The sequence below is a fragment of the Panthera tigris genome, chromosome C2 (genome assembly GCF_018350195.1).
Source record: "Panthera tigris isolate Pti1 chromosome C2, P.tigris_Pti1_mat1.1, whole genome shotgun sequence".
NCBI classification, from domain to species: domain Eukaryota; kingdom Metazoa; phylum Chordata; class Mammalia; order Carnivora; family Felidae; genus Panthera; species Panthera tigris.
In genome coordinates this window covers 58,405,926-58,421,547 of record NC_056668.1, presented here as the reverse complement: position 1 = coordinate 58,421,547, position 15,622 = coordinate 58,405,926, and the positions used below count along the sequence as shown (strand labels likewise).

General features: G+C 39.6%; 1 protein-coding gene across 4 annotated transcripts in view; it reads left to right on the top strand.

Moving 5' to 3' along the window:
• The first annotated feature begins 747 nt into the window (after positions 1–747).
• The window catches only part of BTLA (B and T lymphocyte associated), a 38,927-nt gene continuing 24,052 nt past the window's right edge, over positions 748–15,622 (top strand). For 2 of the 4 annotated variants that reach the window (XM_042956225.1, XM_042956224.1), the window contains exon 1: positions 7,471–7,784. In XM_042956225.1, the coding sequence (XP_042812159.1) occupies positions 7,697–7,784 (88 nt within the window). In that variant the 5' untranslated portion in view covers positions 7,471–7,696. Of the gene's footprint in view, positions 858–1,782; positions 1,856–3,899; positions 4,183–7,470; positions 7,785–15,622 lie in introns of those variants that run through there. The other 2 variants (XM_042956223.1, XM_007098607.3) reach the window with 2 other exon arrangements.

The window sequence follows — 15,622 nt, the reverse complement described above, 5'->3', positions numbered from 1 at the left end:
GCTAGAAAGCACACTACCTATTAGCCTTCTTCTCCTTCCTGTGTTCTTCACTCCCCTACTGTATTGGGAACATCTCAAAATAAACTGCTTGCACTCGAGTCCTTGAATTGGGGTTTGCTTTAGGGGGAACCCATCTAAAATGGAACTTGAGATGGCTTTGGTAAAAGACTGATATAGGTACTTCTTCAAATTCTTCAAGTTTGAATTGAAGGAGTAGAGAGTTCTATATTTATCATAAATTTTCATCAGTTCCAAGATGCAGTAATGCAGAGGCCTTGCAAAGTGGGGTGGAAGCCTGAAACTCAAGTGGTCACAAAACATAGTCCCTATATTTGTTACAAAGCTTTTTTTTTTCTTTCTTTTTTTTTTTTTTTTTTCCTTTTTGGACATGATCATTGTGTGGTTCCTTAGTACTTAGTATAAGACTCTGCTTTCTGAGTCTCCAGAAATGACTTCTAGGGCCTCCACTGCCACCAGGGAATGTGAATCTAGAGAAGTTTGAGGCAGATACTGCATATTGGTTCATTCTACACCAGAATTTCTCAATCTTAGCACCATTGACATTTTGAGCTGGATAATTCTTTGTTATGAGTTCTGTCCTGTGCATTGTAGGATGTTGAGCCACATGTCTGGCCTCTACCCACTAGATGCTACTATGTTGGACAATTGAGAATCACAATTGACCCTTGGACAACATGGGTTTGAATTGAGCAGGTTCACTTACACATGTTGTTTTTTTTTGTTTTTTTTTTTTTTTCAATAAATATCTTGGAAAATGTTTTGGAGATTTGCAACAATTTGAAGAACTTCTCAGATGAACCCCATAGCCTAGAAGTATAGAAAAAATTAGGAAAAAGGTATGTCATAAATGCATAGATACTAGTCTAGTTTATTATTTACTACCATAAAATGTACACTTATATACATAAAATACACACAAAATATAGAAAGTTAAAATTTATCAAATCTCACAAACACAAACACTTAATGGACTATATATGGTGGCATGCACAGTTGAGAGAAATGTAAACAAACATAGATCTAGTATTAAATTGTAACTTCATAAAATGTACCATAGTATATACTGTAGTGTTGTAGTAATTTCATAGCCACCTGCTATTGCTACTGCAGTGACCTTGAGTGTCGCCAGTATCCACTTAAAATGCCCTGTGAGATTAATCATCTCTTGTGTGAGCAGTTCCTTTCTCCAGCAAATTGTAGATCACAGTAAAAAGTGATCTCTCCTGGCTCTCACTATTAATACTTAAGTTTTGAGAGCGTCAAAAGTTATGTTCAGATTTTGACTGTGTGGGGGAGTCAGGGCCTCTAACCCTCATGTTGTTCAAGGGTCAGCTGTGTAATTTGGATTTATTAACACTGACTAATCAATATTAAAGGGATAAGCAACTGAAAGGTAGTCAGTTACCATTGGCACAGCTCTACCAGACTTTAAAATATGAATGCTGCACTTCCAGACCAGTTGGTGAATGGCAACTAGTTGCTATCCTGAGCCCTCAAGTAGTCCCTGCTTACCTGACTTCCTGGGACCCTTCCTTGGGGTCTCTCAATTTGGATCTCCTAATTATTGACCAAGTAAGATCACTGGCACATTTAGGGCCTTCAGAAAGCTTTTCTAGCTCTGTGGCCAGCATGTGATCTGACTGGTACCATACTGGTTATTAAATGTGTATATATTTCATTTCAGGACAACTTCTTCCAAATTATTTCTTTAACCTTACTCCAAACCAAGCTAACTCCATTGTGTTTTGTTTCAAATTACAGTTCACTTCATCTGCATTTTTTTCTCCTCATAAAGCCATATAAACAAGAAGAGGACTCTGCCGTGAAGACAAATGTGAGTGAGCATGAGCGGTGAAGCTCTGAAAAAGCCTTTCACTTTTTTGGTCAAATTCCCACAGTTAAAATACTGTGACTTTTCCATGTTTCTCTTTTCTCTGCCTGTGTTTTCACTATTTTCTCCATGATTTGGCTGATCTTTACAGTTTCTCCCAAATTGACTAATTTAATCCTGGTATTTTTACTAACTAGCTGTCATGCCTTCCTACCCTCTAAAAAAAAATTTCCCCCTATGAAGATTACTACCCACTGAACAAGAGGAAAGGGGAAGCAAGATAAGAAATTGTATAGTCTATGTTGTTGTAACTCTGAAAAATTAACGTGTTAGACTGGGTTCTCCAAATGCAGGCTCCAAACTGTGCAAGGATTAGATTAGGAGAAATGCCTGTGAGAAAAAGTGGGGAGGTATGAGAGAAAAATGGGGAGATGGGAGAAAGACCACAAAGCAACCCTGATCCATAGTGATGGGGAGCAGGAAGTAGGTTAGGGGGAAGTATCCTAAACTAATATGAACTCTAATGAAGGTTTGGCAAGGCTATAACGGAGTTCTTAAGCCAAAGTCTGTCATTAGAGGAGTCCTGTGTCTCAGAAATGGACCTGCCTTGGTATCTGCATTTTCTTTAGTCACTAGCTAAAAAGCATGGCCTCTTTAACAAAGTGGATGATGGATTTGGGGGCACAGAACATGGGGCTCCTGGTCCTTTATACTGCTTGTAACTGGAAATCTATAAGGTATGCCACCCTTCTTTTCCATGTAGCCCCCATAATTCCTCCTGAAAGAACAAGTTCATGGCGTCAGACTCTAACATTTTGCGGAGACCTGAAGCTGCAAATACATCAAAGCATGTACACATCCACAAAAGTAAAAGATAAAAAACAATTTGTAAAGCTATGATACATCCAAAGCTATGGATGCAAACATAGTTGGTTTCATGAGGAAAGCAATGCGATAAACATACACAATAGCACAAAAGTATAGTACAAGTAAGTACTATAAACACATACAAATTTGGTACACACAGGTGCATAGGATATAAGAGAAGTCAACTTTATGTCCGTATCTGAATGGGAAGAAAGAAAGGAAAATGCATTTGTCAGGATCCTAGTTTTGAGTAAGGCACTGTGGTAGGTGGTTTCATGTATAGTAACTTAAAATATATAGTACTATTTAAGCCCCTTATTGAACACTTATAGCAACCTTTCAGTAGGTGTTATTATTCCTGAGGTAATAGATTCAAAGTTAAGTAATTGTCTAAGGCCACACATCTAGTAAATGATAGAACCAGAATACACTTCAAGTCTGCCAGTAGGGAAGTAAGGGGAGAAGGGCATTCTTGGGCATTCTCTGTGTATACATCTGCCTGCCCAAAGCATCTTCAGTCTTCTAAGTTTTGCAGCTGAGGGTATTTTATACCATGTTTTGGGTCAACCTTCTCCACCTCATAGTGTGGGACCAATCCTTTCACCCAAGGGATACTTTAAGGAGCAAAGGAGAAGGGCTCAATATCAAATTGGCCTCTTTGCCCGTCTTGGGGTGTGGATCCTTTTTTTGTATCCCAGCCCTCTAGTTCTACTGTGATAGCACCCCTGCTTTGACTCCTTCCAGTCTTATATATGGTTGGAGAGTTTTCTCAATATAGGCCCTTCTTTAGATCTCCTGTCCTCAGGCTTCTAATTCTTTCTGCCCTTTACTTCTGAGGCCTCCTGGCATGACTGATCCATCCTTGTAAATTTGGGGGGGAATTCAGACCATCTTTAATCTGCTGCATTTATTTGCTAATCAAAGCTTTGTTACGATGCTTATTCACAGTCTCAATCTCCATGCAACAGTGACTCCCATTAGCAAATAAACATATTCAAATTGTTCTGCCACCATTGTATTTTGGCTTATTAACACGGGGTTTCCTGGTATCCATCTTGTCCAAATTAAGCCCATCGTTGACTCAGGAATAATTATAGATACAATTTAATGATCACTTTGCATACATTATCGCAGTTCACCAACATGACAGATTGATGTTATTACCATCTGTGTTCTACAGAACATAAAATCAAGATGTGGAACAAATTTGATTTTCTGGAAGCAGACACTGAGATAAATTAGGGATTAGCACCTGTGAAAATAAGAGGGCAGAAGCAAGACTGGGCAGAGGAAGAAGTTAAACTGATATAGGCCTGCCATAACCTTGGCTGACAACCAGCACCTCTGGATCAAGTATGGCCCATCAACATCGCATGGGAGGCTGAAATGGCCAGCCTTTTACACATTTTCCCTGCTCCATCACTAGATGTAGGCTGTCCTGGAAAATCATGACCTTGGACAAGGTGAGTCTCAACCGGGCAGTCCCTAAAGAAGTTTATACCTGGAAGCTGTCTACTGACTGCATTCCCCACAGCTAAGAAAAATGTCTTTGAAGGGGTACCCACGTGGTACATCTGTGTCTACTATAGACTCTAAGAATCTAGGAAATTTATGAAAGGTTCTATAGCTAATAAGTGGCAAAGATTTGGTACCAAGTCTTTTGTGACTCAAAAGTCCATGTATCCCACAAATTCATACTTGGTTTCCAAGTATCCATTCAGATCAGCTAACAGAATCACTTTGGGAGATTTCTTTAAAATAGGGGTATGTGGCCTCAATCCTGTGAGATTCTCATCCAATGGATGTAGATGGGATCTGGGAATCCCACCTGCTATATAAAAAATGCCCAGACTGATTCTAAAGTACAGGCACATTTGGAAACCAATGCTATCAAGAATATTGATGAGGAGAGGACAACAAGCAGAAGAATGGAAAAAGTTTTAAATGCTGTACTACTTTTGTGGTAGTGTTGGAAAAATGAATAAGGTTTTACACAGGACTAAAACAAGCTCTGGTCTCTAGCTTAGAGACCCCTCTTCCGGGTTCTCCTTGCCCTGTTTGCCGCACGTGAAAACCCCCACAGATATGGAAGCTGATAACTACAAATTACCATTCCCACTTGCATTTGGTGCTCAGATCTTTGGAGAAATTATCTCCTCTGAGCCCGCTGGTGTTAAATAAATCTCCAATCCACCAAAATCTCCGAGTGTCACTTGGTTTTTCTGCCAGCGTTCCAGCCTGGTTCCGTAACAGTAGAAGCTATGCAGTGTTTTTCAGGGTGCTAAAATTTTTAATTTTTTTTTAATGTTTATTTATTTTTGAGAGAGACAGAATGTGAGCAGGAGAGGGGCAGAGAGAGAGAGGGAGACACAGAATACGATGTCAGTGCTAAGACCTCTCTAGGGTCTGGCATCTGTTTTGTGATTCCTGTTTTTCTGACCCCACCCCTGGGGTAAAAATCTTGGAGAAAGTACAGCTGCTTCATGATTCAAGAAAGCAACTGAATCTGTAAGTGAACTGAAGAATTTGCCCTCTATGTACCTCCTAAGAAGTTTGCAAAATGAATTTTATTTAGTATTTTATTTTAGAGAGAGAGAGCATGGGAGAGGGACAGAAGGAAAGAGAGAGAGAATCTTAAGCAGGCTCCATGTTCAGTGCAGAGCCCAATGCGGGATCCAATCCTATGACCCCGGGATCATGACCTGAGCTGAAATCAAGAATCAGATGCTCAACTGACTGAGCCACCCAAGTGCCACTGTTTGCAAAATGAATTTTAAGAAACCAAATTCTACTTTGATTTTTGTCTTTCACAATAAAATTGGAGATAGACGCATATTTTTTAAATTGTTTCTAAAATACAATACAATTCCTTTTTAAAATGTACTAAATTCTTTAAATTTGCACATTTAAGTAAAAAGGTTTTTTTTTATGTATTTATTTATTTGAAGAGAGAGAGAGTATGTGAGGTAGAGGCAGAGAGAATCCCAAGCAGTCTTTGCACTGTCAGTGCAGAGCCCGATGCAGAGCTTGAACTCACGAACCATAAGATCATGATCTGAGCTGAAACCAAGGGTCGAACATTTAACTGACTGAATGACCCAAGCACCTCCAAGTTAGGGCACCTGGGTTGTTTTAAATAAAAAATTACATGGTTATAATGAAGGGAGGGTCAGGATAGAAACGTAATTACTAGATGAGGTAGAGATGTAAAGCAAAATTGACTTGTAGCTGAGCTAACAAACTTTGAAGCTAGGCTTCTTTCCATTCTTCTTCACTAGAAGGAAGACAGGAGTGAGATTTTGAGGGAGAGTTCTGTCTACAGCGGGTCTATCAGGACCGCAGCAGTGGAGGGGTAAAGGGCAAGTCATGCTGATGGAAGTAACAAAATAGATATCTTAAAAAATACACTAGATGTTGCATAACATCTTTTCCAAATTTTATCTAGTCAACTTGGGCTTTTTTAATATGGAAAAACGTTTTTAAAATAGTAGATCATAAAGGATTTATGCTGAGATAAACAAAGCATATATGACCTCTCTGATTTGGGACAATATTCTGAGATCTTTGGCTTATGGTTTATGGCTTTTCACTTCGGGGACCATTTCAAAGATATAATGAGCCTTGCCTCAGCTGTCACCGAAAGTTTGCATTCCACCTTGAGCACCGGAAAAAAAGTTTATAAATGCTGCATAAATATTTCACAGGATGTTTACTTAGTAAGTAATGGATGCTCTAAGACGACAGGTACAGTTGCTGTATGTTAAACTGTGGTGGTTGAAATGCATGAATGTTTCAGTTCCGACACTAAAGACAGATATGAGGAGATTACAGTACTCATTCACTGAGCTCTTTAAAATGAGGAACAGTGGCTCATTCATCTTGGTTTCTCCAACCATCACACAATATCTGTTCAAATTAATATAGCTATTTTTTTTAACTTGTTTAAAACCATTGAAGTTTGGTCTTGTTAGAAAATCACCAGCCTCTGGGAGAAAGACTTACAAGGTCAACTTCTGCCAATGACCAGAGATGTCACAAGTCTCAGTTTCTCATTTGGAATCTCAAATGGGTGAATTTAATTAGCTTCTACAATTAGAAGCACAGCTAACTTAGAGAAAACAGTCCTACCTCCACCCTGAGCTATCTGATCTTAAACTTTTCCATTTCTTCCTCTTATTTCTATTCTGTTTCATCCAGACAATAACCACATGAAGAATGTTGAAAATGGAAGTTTCCTTTAATTGGTATTCAAGATGTCATTTAGCTCGGAACTTTATTATTTAGAGAGAACATGTAGCTAATATTAACGATGGTCTTGTTCCATTGATATCTAACTACAGATTAAAGACACTTGCCCTTCCCTCATCTGTTGAGGAAGTGCTTCCTGTCACTCATATTCTCCATAACCTCAGATAAATCACTGGTGTAATGACAATAAGCATTCTCATCTTGCCATGACATGATGTTTGGGAAGAAAAATCTAAGACCTTTTACATAAAAGAAGTTTCATAATCTAAAGCTATGAAATGGGAAAAGGCATACTTACCATAGGTACTTTTTACCATGAATTCCCTGAACTTAATGTGATTGAAATCTCAACCTAAAGATTGCAACACTATAGACTTCTTTAAAGTTTGATTTTTCATGCCACTGAACATGAGAAAACCTCAGTGTGGGGCAAAAAGGGTGGTAAGCGGAAGGAGAAGTTAAGGACTGAGCTGCTTTGCAGATCATAGTGTTTGAAAGTGAGAAGCCGATTTGACAAGAAGCAAAAACCACACAATAGAGTACCACGTAATCTTTCTGCTCACTTTGTTTTACAAATTTATTCAAGCTCTTCCTACTATCTTCTGCTGCCTCCTTGCTCTTCTGTATTTCACAGATGTCACTGAGGTAGGTAACGTGGTCCAAGCCTGAGGAATTCAAGGAAAGAAGAGAAGTCTACTGGACTTTTTCCATCCCTGATATGCACAGGAAATGAAGAGATCACCTGGCATGCTTGGAATTGAGAAAATGTCCTGGGTGCTCTTCCTAATCCCACATCTGGGCATCTGGAGTATCAACGGTAAGACACTTACTTAAATAATGTCTTGTTTTATTTCCCAGGGGGTGTTGGAGGGAATAATTTTGCTTGCCGATGTTAGCAGGATGTATTATTTATGTCAAGTGGATAATGGTAGATGAAACCGTAGAGTGAGGTTTGCTCAGTGAGCACATTTTAGAACATAAACTCAGTAACATCGTTTTCAAGTCATGGCATGGCTGATTTTCTTAAAAACATGTTCTGATGGGAGGCACTTGGGCAGGTCAGTTGGTTGAGTGTCCGACTCTTAATTTCGGCTCAGGTCATGATCTCACAGTTCATGGGATTGAATCCTGCATTGGGATCTGTGCTGACAGTGTGGAGCCTGCTTGGGATTCTCTCTCTCTCCCTCTCTCTGCCCTTCCTCCACTCACACACCCTCTCTTTCTCTCTCTCTCTCTCTCTCTCTCTCAAAATAAATAAAACTAAAAAAAAAAAAACATGTTCTGATAGTAAGGACAGAGAATTGGGCGGATGTTTAAATAAAGTACAAATTTATCACTATTTCTGGCAAAAATGCTCTGGATGCCATCTTGATGGTGACTAAATAGCTGGTCTTTTCCAAACTGAAGCAAGCAGAGTGCTATAGTGTTCCGTTGGGTAGGTGTTTGATAGCTGAGGTTATATCTGACTCTGGTTACTCTTGAATAGTGTCACTAAATAAAGTATCATTTGCTTCAGTGGGGTGTGCACCTGGAGGATACTGAAAGAGAAAATGCTCAGAAATCTAGGATTGGAGCATTCTGTCATTGCTTCTATTAGGCTGAAAGAGGATGGTTCCTACTTGGGTGTCATATGATATAGAAAACAGCTTGGGTTCTGCATAGATGGTGTTCTTCTGCAAAGATTTTATGCAGGCAAAAAAGCAATTTCTTCCTCTGGTGAGTTCCTTTGCTCCCTTACACTGATATATATAGGAGCCCATATATTGGAAAGGCTATGAATAGCTAGCGGGTGTTTCTGATGTTCGCAGGTCTGATTGCAAATATCCTGCCTTGTTATTCCTGCAAATACACATACTCACATTAGTTTGTGTGCTGTGGTTTTAAATCAGAAAATATGGTCACTGAAATCCTATAGAACGTCATCTTAAATTCTGGAACAGTGTGGTTTGGAATTTGTCTTCATGATGCAGGGATGGCTCACAACCAGGTGCAAAGTAAAAATTCCCAGTCACCTAAACATTTTCATGTGTGCAAATATTTGGTATTACATTGATGGGGTGCTTAGATGGCTGGCTGGGTTTTTCACTTTCCATCAGATGCCTAAAATCCCAGTTACAACTGGAGTCAAATATTAAACAGAATTCTGGGGTGCCTGGGTGGCTCAGTCAGTTAAGCATCTGACTTTGGCTCAGGTCATCATCTCACATTTCGTGGGTTCGAGCCCTGCATCGGGCTCTGTGCTGACAGCTCAGAGCCTGGAGCCTGCCTTGGATTCTGTCTCCCTCTCTCTCTGACCTTCCCCTACTCATGCTCTGTTTCTCTCTCTCTCTCTCTCTCTCTCTCTCTCTCTCTCTCTCTCTCTCTCAAAAATAAATAAACATTAAAAAACAGAATTCATACCAATTTGAAGAATACATAAACTATCCTGTGTGAAATGGAGTAAAAGAATTTTCAGTGCTATTTCACCCTGGAGGTGGGGTACAACTTTTATTCCTTTCCCAATATGCTTATAAAACCATACATGGGTGTTAGGCCCGAGTTTGTTTACTGGCTCTGCCCATTGCTATGTGACCTTGGTTAAGTTTCTTCTTCTCTCTTATTCTTCATTTCCTCATTTGTAAGATAGAGATAACAATTGTACCTAAATTATGGGCCTATTGTGAAGACTATAAATGCAATAATATGGGTGAAGTGCCTGGTATAAAAAGTGCACATAATAAAAGCTGACAAATGTTAACGGTGTTTTTGCTAAGCAAAACCAAGCAAACCTCCCCAAAATTCAGTTAAATGGGAAATAAGCATTAACATTATCATTTAAAATAGTTGAGCTTTTAAAGCTAAACAAAATGAAGAAATGAAATATGTTGCACGATATGTTTAGTCCCAACTATAGTGGATCAAATTATTTGGAAAATTAAACAGAAAGCCTCAGATGAAGTGCCAGCCAGGTATATTATAAAGCAGTTGATAGATTGCAACATGACTTGCATTACATTAAAGATACAGGTTGAGATAAATGTTTGGTGAAATTTGTTCCTCCAGACAGAGCTGAAGGCTCTGTTCCTTAAAACCACATTCATGTTAACCTATATATCTTGGGGGTTTCCTATGTTACACTTAACTACTGCATTCTTTACACTGGCAGAGTTTCAAAAGGCTTAAAAATAATTTTTATAGATTTCTTTCCATCCACTTAAAAGCAATGTGAGATCTGTGTGCCTCTTCCTAGGAATGACTCTGTGTCTGTAATAAGGTTGGAAAAATGTTATGGTCTCTACAAACTTCTTGTTTAAAATTGTTCCTTAAAATTATGCTTGCTTGCTTTTTGTGTTTCTCAAAAAAGTCAGAGGGAACTCTGCCTCTTGGTATCTGGGTATGACTTCTGTCCTGATGAAAGTAATAAAGGTGTCAGCACCTTCCCTTCATGCACAGATGGGCAGATTATACCAAAAAGAACTAGGCTGCAGGTGAAGATGCATCACCATGGAGCAGGTCCAGCTACAAGGCTTTGGACCAAGGATTCTGTCTTCAAGCAGGCAGGAGTAGTGCAATTAATATGTGGGTATTTCTTAGCACTATATATGGTCTGAAATGAAGATAGTAGTAAATCTTTGATTGCTGCTTACTGTGATTAAAAAAAAAAAACTTCTAGTCTAGTACCAGTGGACACTTCTAGTTCCCTTGAGAACGCAGTAGTTAGGGCCACTCTCCACTTGGCTCTTGCCTGTGTCCTTTCTCCTTCATTGTGATAGTTCAGTACGGCCCATGGATCCGTACCCCACATCCCACACAGGGTATACCGCTCCACCACAAACTGGCCATGTCCTTGTGTCTGGGCAGAAACAGGGAAGAAGGTGTCCCGTGCCTGTCTATCATTTTTTAAGTTTCTGTTTTGTAACACGGCGTCTTTTTCAGACTTATTTCTATGGCTCTAGCTATCTGTTCCTATTGAAATGTGTACATGGTATGCTAGAGATAGAACTCTGTCTTCTGCCAAGTGCCCGTGCTTTGTTATTATCAAAATGTCTGCCACAAAATATGATTACCTTTTACGTAAATGTCTAGGAATATATTCTGCAGCTAAAGGACTTTGTGGATTAAGGCGTGAAAAGATGAACTCCTGTGCTGATAAGAGCCTTGAGTAGACTTTCCTAACACTGATAATTCTTTAATTAATAGTTCCTTTATCTGTTGCACTATCAAAATTTTCTCTATTGTCATACTGAAGACAAATGCTGGTTATCTTGCTTCACTGGGGCTTTCCTACTTAATTTTCCTTATTTGTAAGTTTTATCTTAAGAGTTCAGAATTGTTGGAGCTCCTGGGTGGATCAGTTGGTTGAGAATCCAACTTCAGCTGAGGTCATGAGCTCGAGGTTCATGAGTTAGAGCCCTGCATAAGCCTTGCTGCTGTGAGTTCAGAGTCCACTTGGGATCCTCTGTCCCCCTCTCTCTCTGTGCCCCCGCCCCCCACCCACTGCCATTCACACACTCTCTCTCAAAAGTAAATTAAAAAAAAAAAGAGTTCAAAATTATTGAACGCAAAATGTTCACAGGCATTCATAATCAGGCCCAAGACTTAAGTCAGTCTTTTCCTATGTTTCTTGGAAAGGCAGTGGCAGAATGGTTAGGATCAGGGACTTTAGAGCCAGACCATCTGGATTACTGTCCCATCTCTGCCATTTCCTTGTCCTGTAACTATAATCTTTCTGGTTCTGTTTCCCCATCTAAGTGATGAGACAATATTGACACTGATCCAATATAGGAATTTTGTGAGTATTAAGTGAATTAATTCTGTAAAACACTTAGAACATATTAATTTTAACCTTTATATCTTGAGGATTTCCCATGACTTACTTGATGCATCACTAAGTGTTGTGTAAATTCAGCTAATAATGTTGTTTTTTTTTTTTTTTTCCTTTAGTTCAAAATTTAATTAGCTTGATAATTCCCTTAAAGTAGTATTGGGAGACCATCTCTCATTTGGGCTTGAGAAAAGTTGCCTATAAATTCCATATCATCGTCTAAGATCATCCACAGTTACCAATAAATAACAATAAGAGTTTGGTAGTCATGTGACTTGAGTTACATTGTGTCAGCAAGCTGTTCTGTCATATGTAATTTGCTTCACTTTTGTAATATTCCTCACTCCCTTACTTCCAAATAAGCTCAATGTTATCCACCTATCCTCTCATGGTTATAGGCTCTGATTTACATGCTTATCTCTGTGGAAGAAATTATTGTGTGCATGTGTCTTTTTGTACACATGCAGGGCTATCATTTTCATATGCTCAGAATCTAAACATGTATAATTTGAGGTTCACTTTGAACAGAGTCCATGAGAATGTTGGAGGGGTCATCTGGGTCAGTCATAGGGAAACCTCAGGTTTAGCTGGTGTAGCTAACTTCTCCTTTTCTCCTTCCTGTTAGCCATATTTATGTTGTGAGATCAACCTGGAACTCACATATGGCACAAACAGCTCATTGTCCAGAAGTGGCTATAAGGCAGGCTGGGGTATTTTGGTTCTAGCTGAGTGGTCATGGCCCTATTTCATTTTCTTCAACCATATTAAAGGAGGATAATTAATGTTGGGGGACAATTGGCAGTTTCTGCTCACATGGATATTGTTAAGTATCTTCTTGGGTTTTGAAAAAGCCAGTGAATCTCATTGTGATCTCTGTGGTAGGGTGCATTAGGAAGGTGAGGAAGTACCTGGCAAAGAAGTCAAGATGGACGTTCCCTGGGTCTTTGGAGTAACACATAACCCACACTTACTCTGAGCTCACAAGTAACTACATTATCACTGAAGGCAATATATAGAAATACTTTTGTTGGTTTCTGATACAATGACAAAGCTCTCTTTGATACTACTGGACATGGCTTCTAAGGTATGCTCTAGGCTTTTTCTGCACTGATTTTCTTCCAGAAGGCACTGTGATCAAGGTGGAGGGCCTAGCATTTCTGAAGGAAAGGGCCCATCTATATAGCAGGCAGTCAAAGTCTTCCAGAACTATTCTTTAAATTGTCAGTATGAGTCATTGTTCTTTACAGCCCATTAAACTGGCTAAAAACATTTGCTACTCCATTGAGAAGATTGCAGAATTGGCCAACGAACACTGCACTAGATACTCATTCTTGTCAAATAGGGTGGGCAGGACTCTGCAGAAATGGAACACACATGAATCCTTTGGCTGGAGAGACAGCCCGTGACAAAGAGACATTTATCACTTGGTAGAGACGTAATGGGGAAGTACTGAGAGAAATCTTGGAAAAATATCCAAAGTCAAAGGTAGTTTTACTTCCCACTTTTGGCCAAGGCTGGCTTTGCTGGTTAGTATAATCCAGTAGGAGTACATATCTCACACAAAAGGACATTTTCCTATGGGATACACTGCCTTTTCTGTGTCTATTATATCTGTCTGCCCAATGTATATACCAGTCATTATGCATTACTGCTGATCCTTGAACACAGTTGGGAATAACTGCTCAGAGCAGAGGCGCTTAGGGCAGGCCTTCTGGTTTCTATCTTGTCTCTGCCACCCATAGGCTTTGCTCAACTGCTGTGTCCCTTCCCTAAACAAATAATAATACCTGGTACTTATCGTTGTTTATTAGAAACCAAGCACAGTGCTAAGAACTCTTTCTGTGTGTTCTCATTTCCTTCCACAACTATCCTGGCAGGTAAGGGCTCGTGCTGTGGAGTTAGCCGGGCCTAGACTCAATCCTGGTCCTGGCTCTGCCTCCCACCAGCTGGTTGTCTTGAGAAAGTGGCTTAGCTTCTCTAATACTTGGTTTCTCCAACTTAAATATAAAGATACTAATTTTAAGGATCAAATGAAACGATATCTGCATGGTACCTAAAAGTGAATAGCACATAATAAGAATTCAAAAACATTAGCTATATCCCTATCTTCCTCCCATCTGGAGGATGAGTCTGCAGCACTTTGATAACGCAAAGTGCCATGTGCTTGTGCACAAGCAGCAATGAATGTGAAGCAGTGATTCTGGAGGTGGCTTCCACTATCCGGGTGCTGTCTGACCTGATGATCACTAAAGCTCTCTGTGGGTCCTGTCCTCTCAGGGAGAGGGAATGACACAGGTGCTTTGTAAGTTTTGCTAACTTACAAAGCTATGGCAAATACTAAAATGACTATTTTAAGACGAAACAATTTTAGAATTATCCCAGACTGGATAAAACCAAGAGATATATGGCATAAAGTCTCAAATTGCTCAATAAAACTAGATTGAAGAGATAGACTTCAAATTTTCCTTCAAATAGTCATATCACACAATGAGAAATTCTAGGCCTAGAAGAAATTGCCTCAAAGTGTGCTGAATAAATACCACATGAAAGCAAACTTAAAGAATGTTTTCACATACCAGTATAACAAAAATTTTCAAGAGGAAATAGTAGGGGCATCTGGGTGGCTCAATTGGGTAAGCGTCCAACTTCAGCTCAGGTCATGATCTCGCAGTCTGTGAGTTCAAGCCCTGCTTTGGGCTCTGTGCTAATAGCTCAGAGCATGGAGCCTGTTTCAGATTCTGTGTCTCCCTCTCTCTTGGCCCCTCCCCCACTCATGCTCTGTCTCTCTCTGTCTCTCAAAAATGAATAAATGTTAAAAAATGAAAAAAGAATAAAAATAAAGAGGAAACAATAATGGAGATGATTGTGAAAATTCAATTTTCTCATTTCTTTTGTTTTTTTAAGCAAAGGGAATAAATATGGATTTGTGCTATGCATACTCTTGTTGTGAAGTTAATTCCTTAATTCTTTCCAATTCCCTTTTTGCTATAGAAACTTTATATTATATGAGTTTCTTCCTCTCTCTCTCTCTCTCTCTCTCTCTCTGTATGTGTGCATGTTTGCATGTGTGTGTTTGGACAGGGAAGAGATGCCTATCCCCATCTGAAGACCAGTATCACACAATAATCACAGAGAAGAAGAAAAATCTGAACTACTATTTCATACTACTTCTATGTCTTTGATCTCTATTACATTGTTGTTTGTCAGGTAGATATATGTGAGTGAGTAGCTTTCATCTTGTGGTAGGGACTGAGGCTCGGTCAGTTTTCATTGTACCCCTGAGATCATGTCACAAGGTTTTGCTTAGATTACCGATGTTCTCTTTACAATAGGAGCTCTGTTTTAACATTGCACGCATACAATAAATTTCCCAGGTATTCCTAGAACTTCTGGGGATACCTGACATATGTAGTGGGTGTGTTTACCAGAGAGTTAAAGTAATAAGTATAATCAACACTACGTGATACAACATTAAAATAGTGGCATCTGTATGAGGTGGAACTTCATCTCATGTCACCACATTTGTGATTTTCCGAGGCTATGCCAGCCAGCTAGCTTATGATGAGAACTATGCCATGTGGGCTTTCTGGTGCTGTTCATGGGATTTCTTAAGGTGTCCAGGTGGATGTCCTTCAGAATTATTTGATGTGTGATCACATGGCTGCTGTTGCTGTGCATGAATTGGCCTTGACTTTGTTCATTCCGCTGCCTCAGGGGGCCCCTAAGCCCATACCAATTTATAAGGGAAGAAGCACTTGTTTCCCTTCCCTGTGGTCATCAGACCTCCCCTGCCATCCATCACACAGGCCCTCAAAAGTAAGGCAAATTGTACCACCATGACCCTCTGAAGG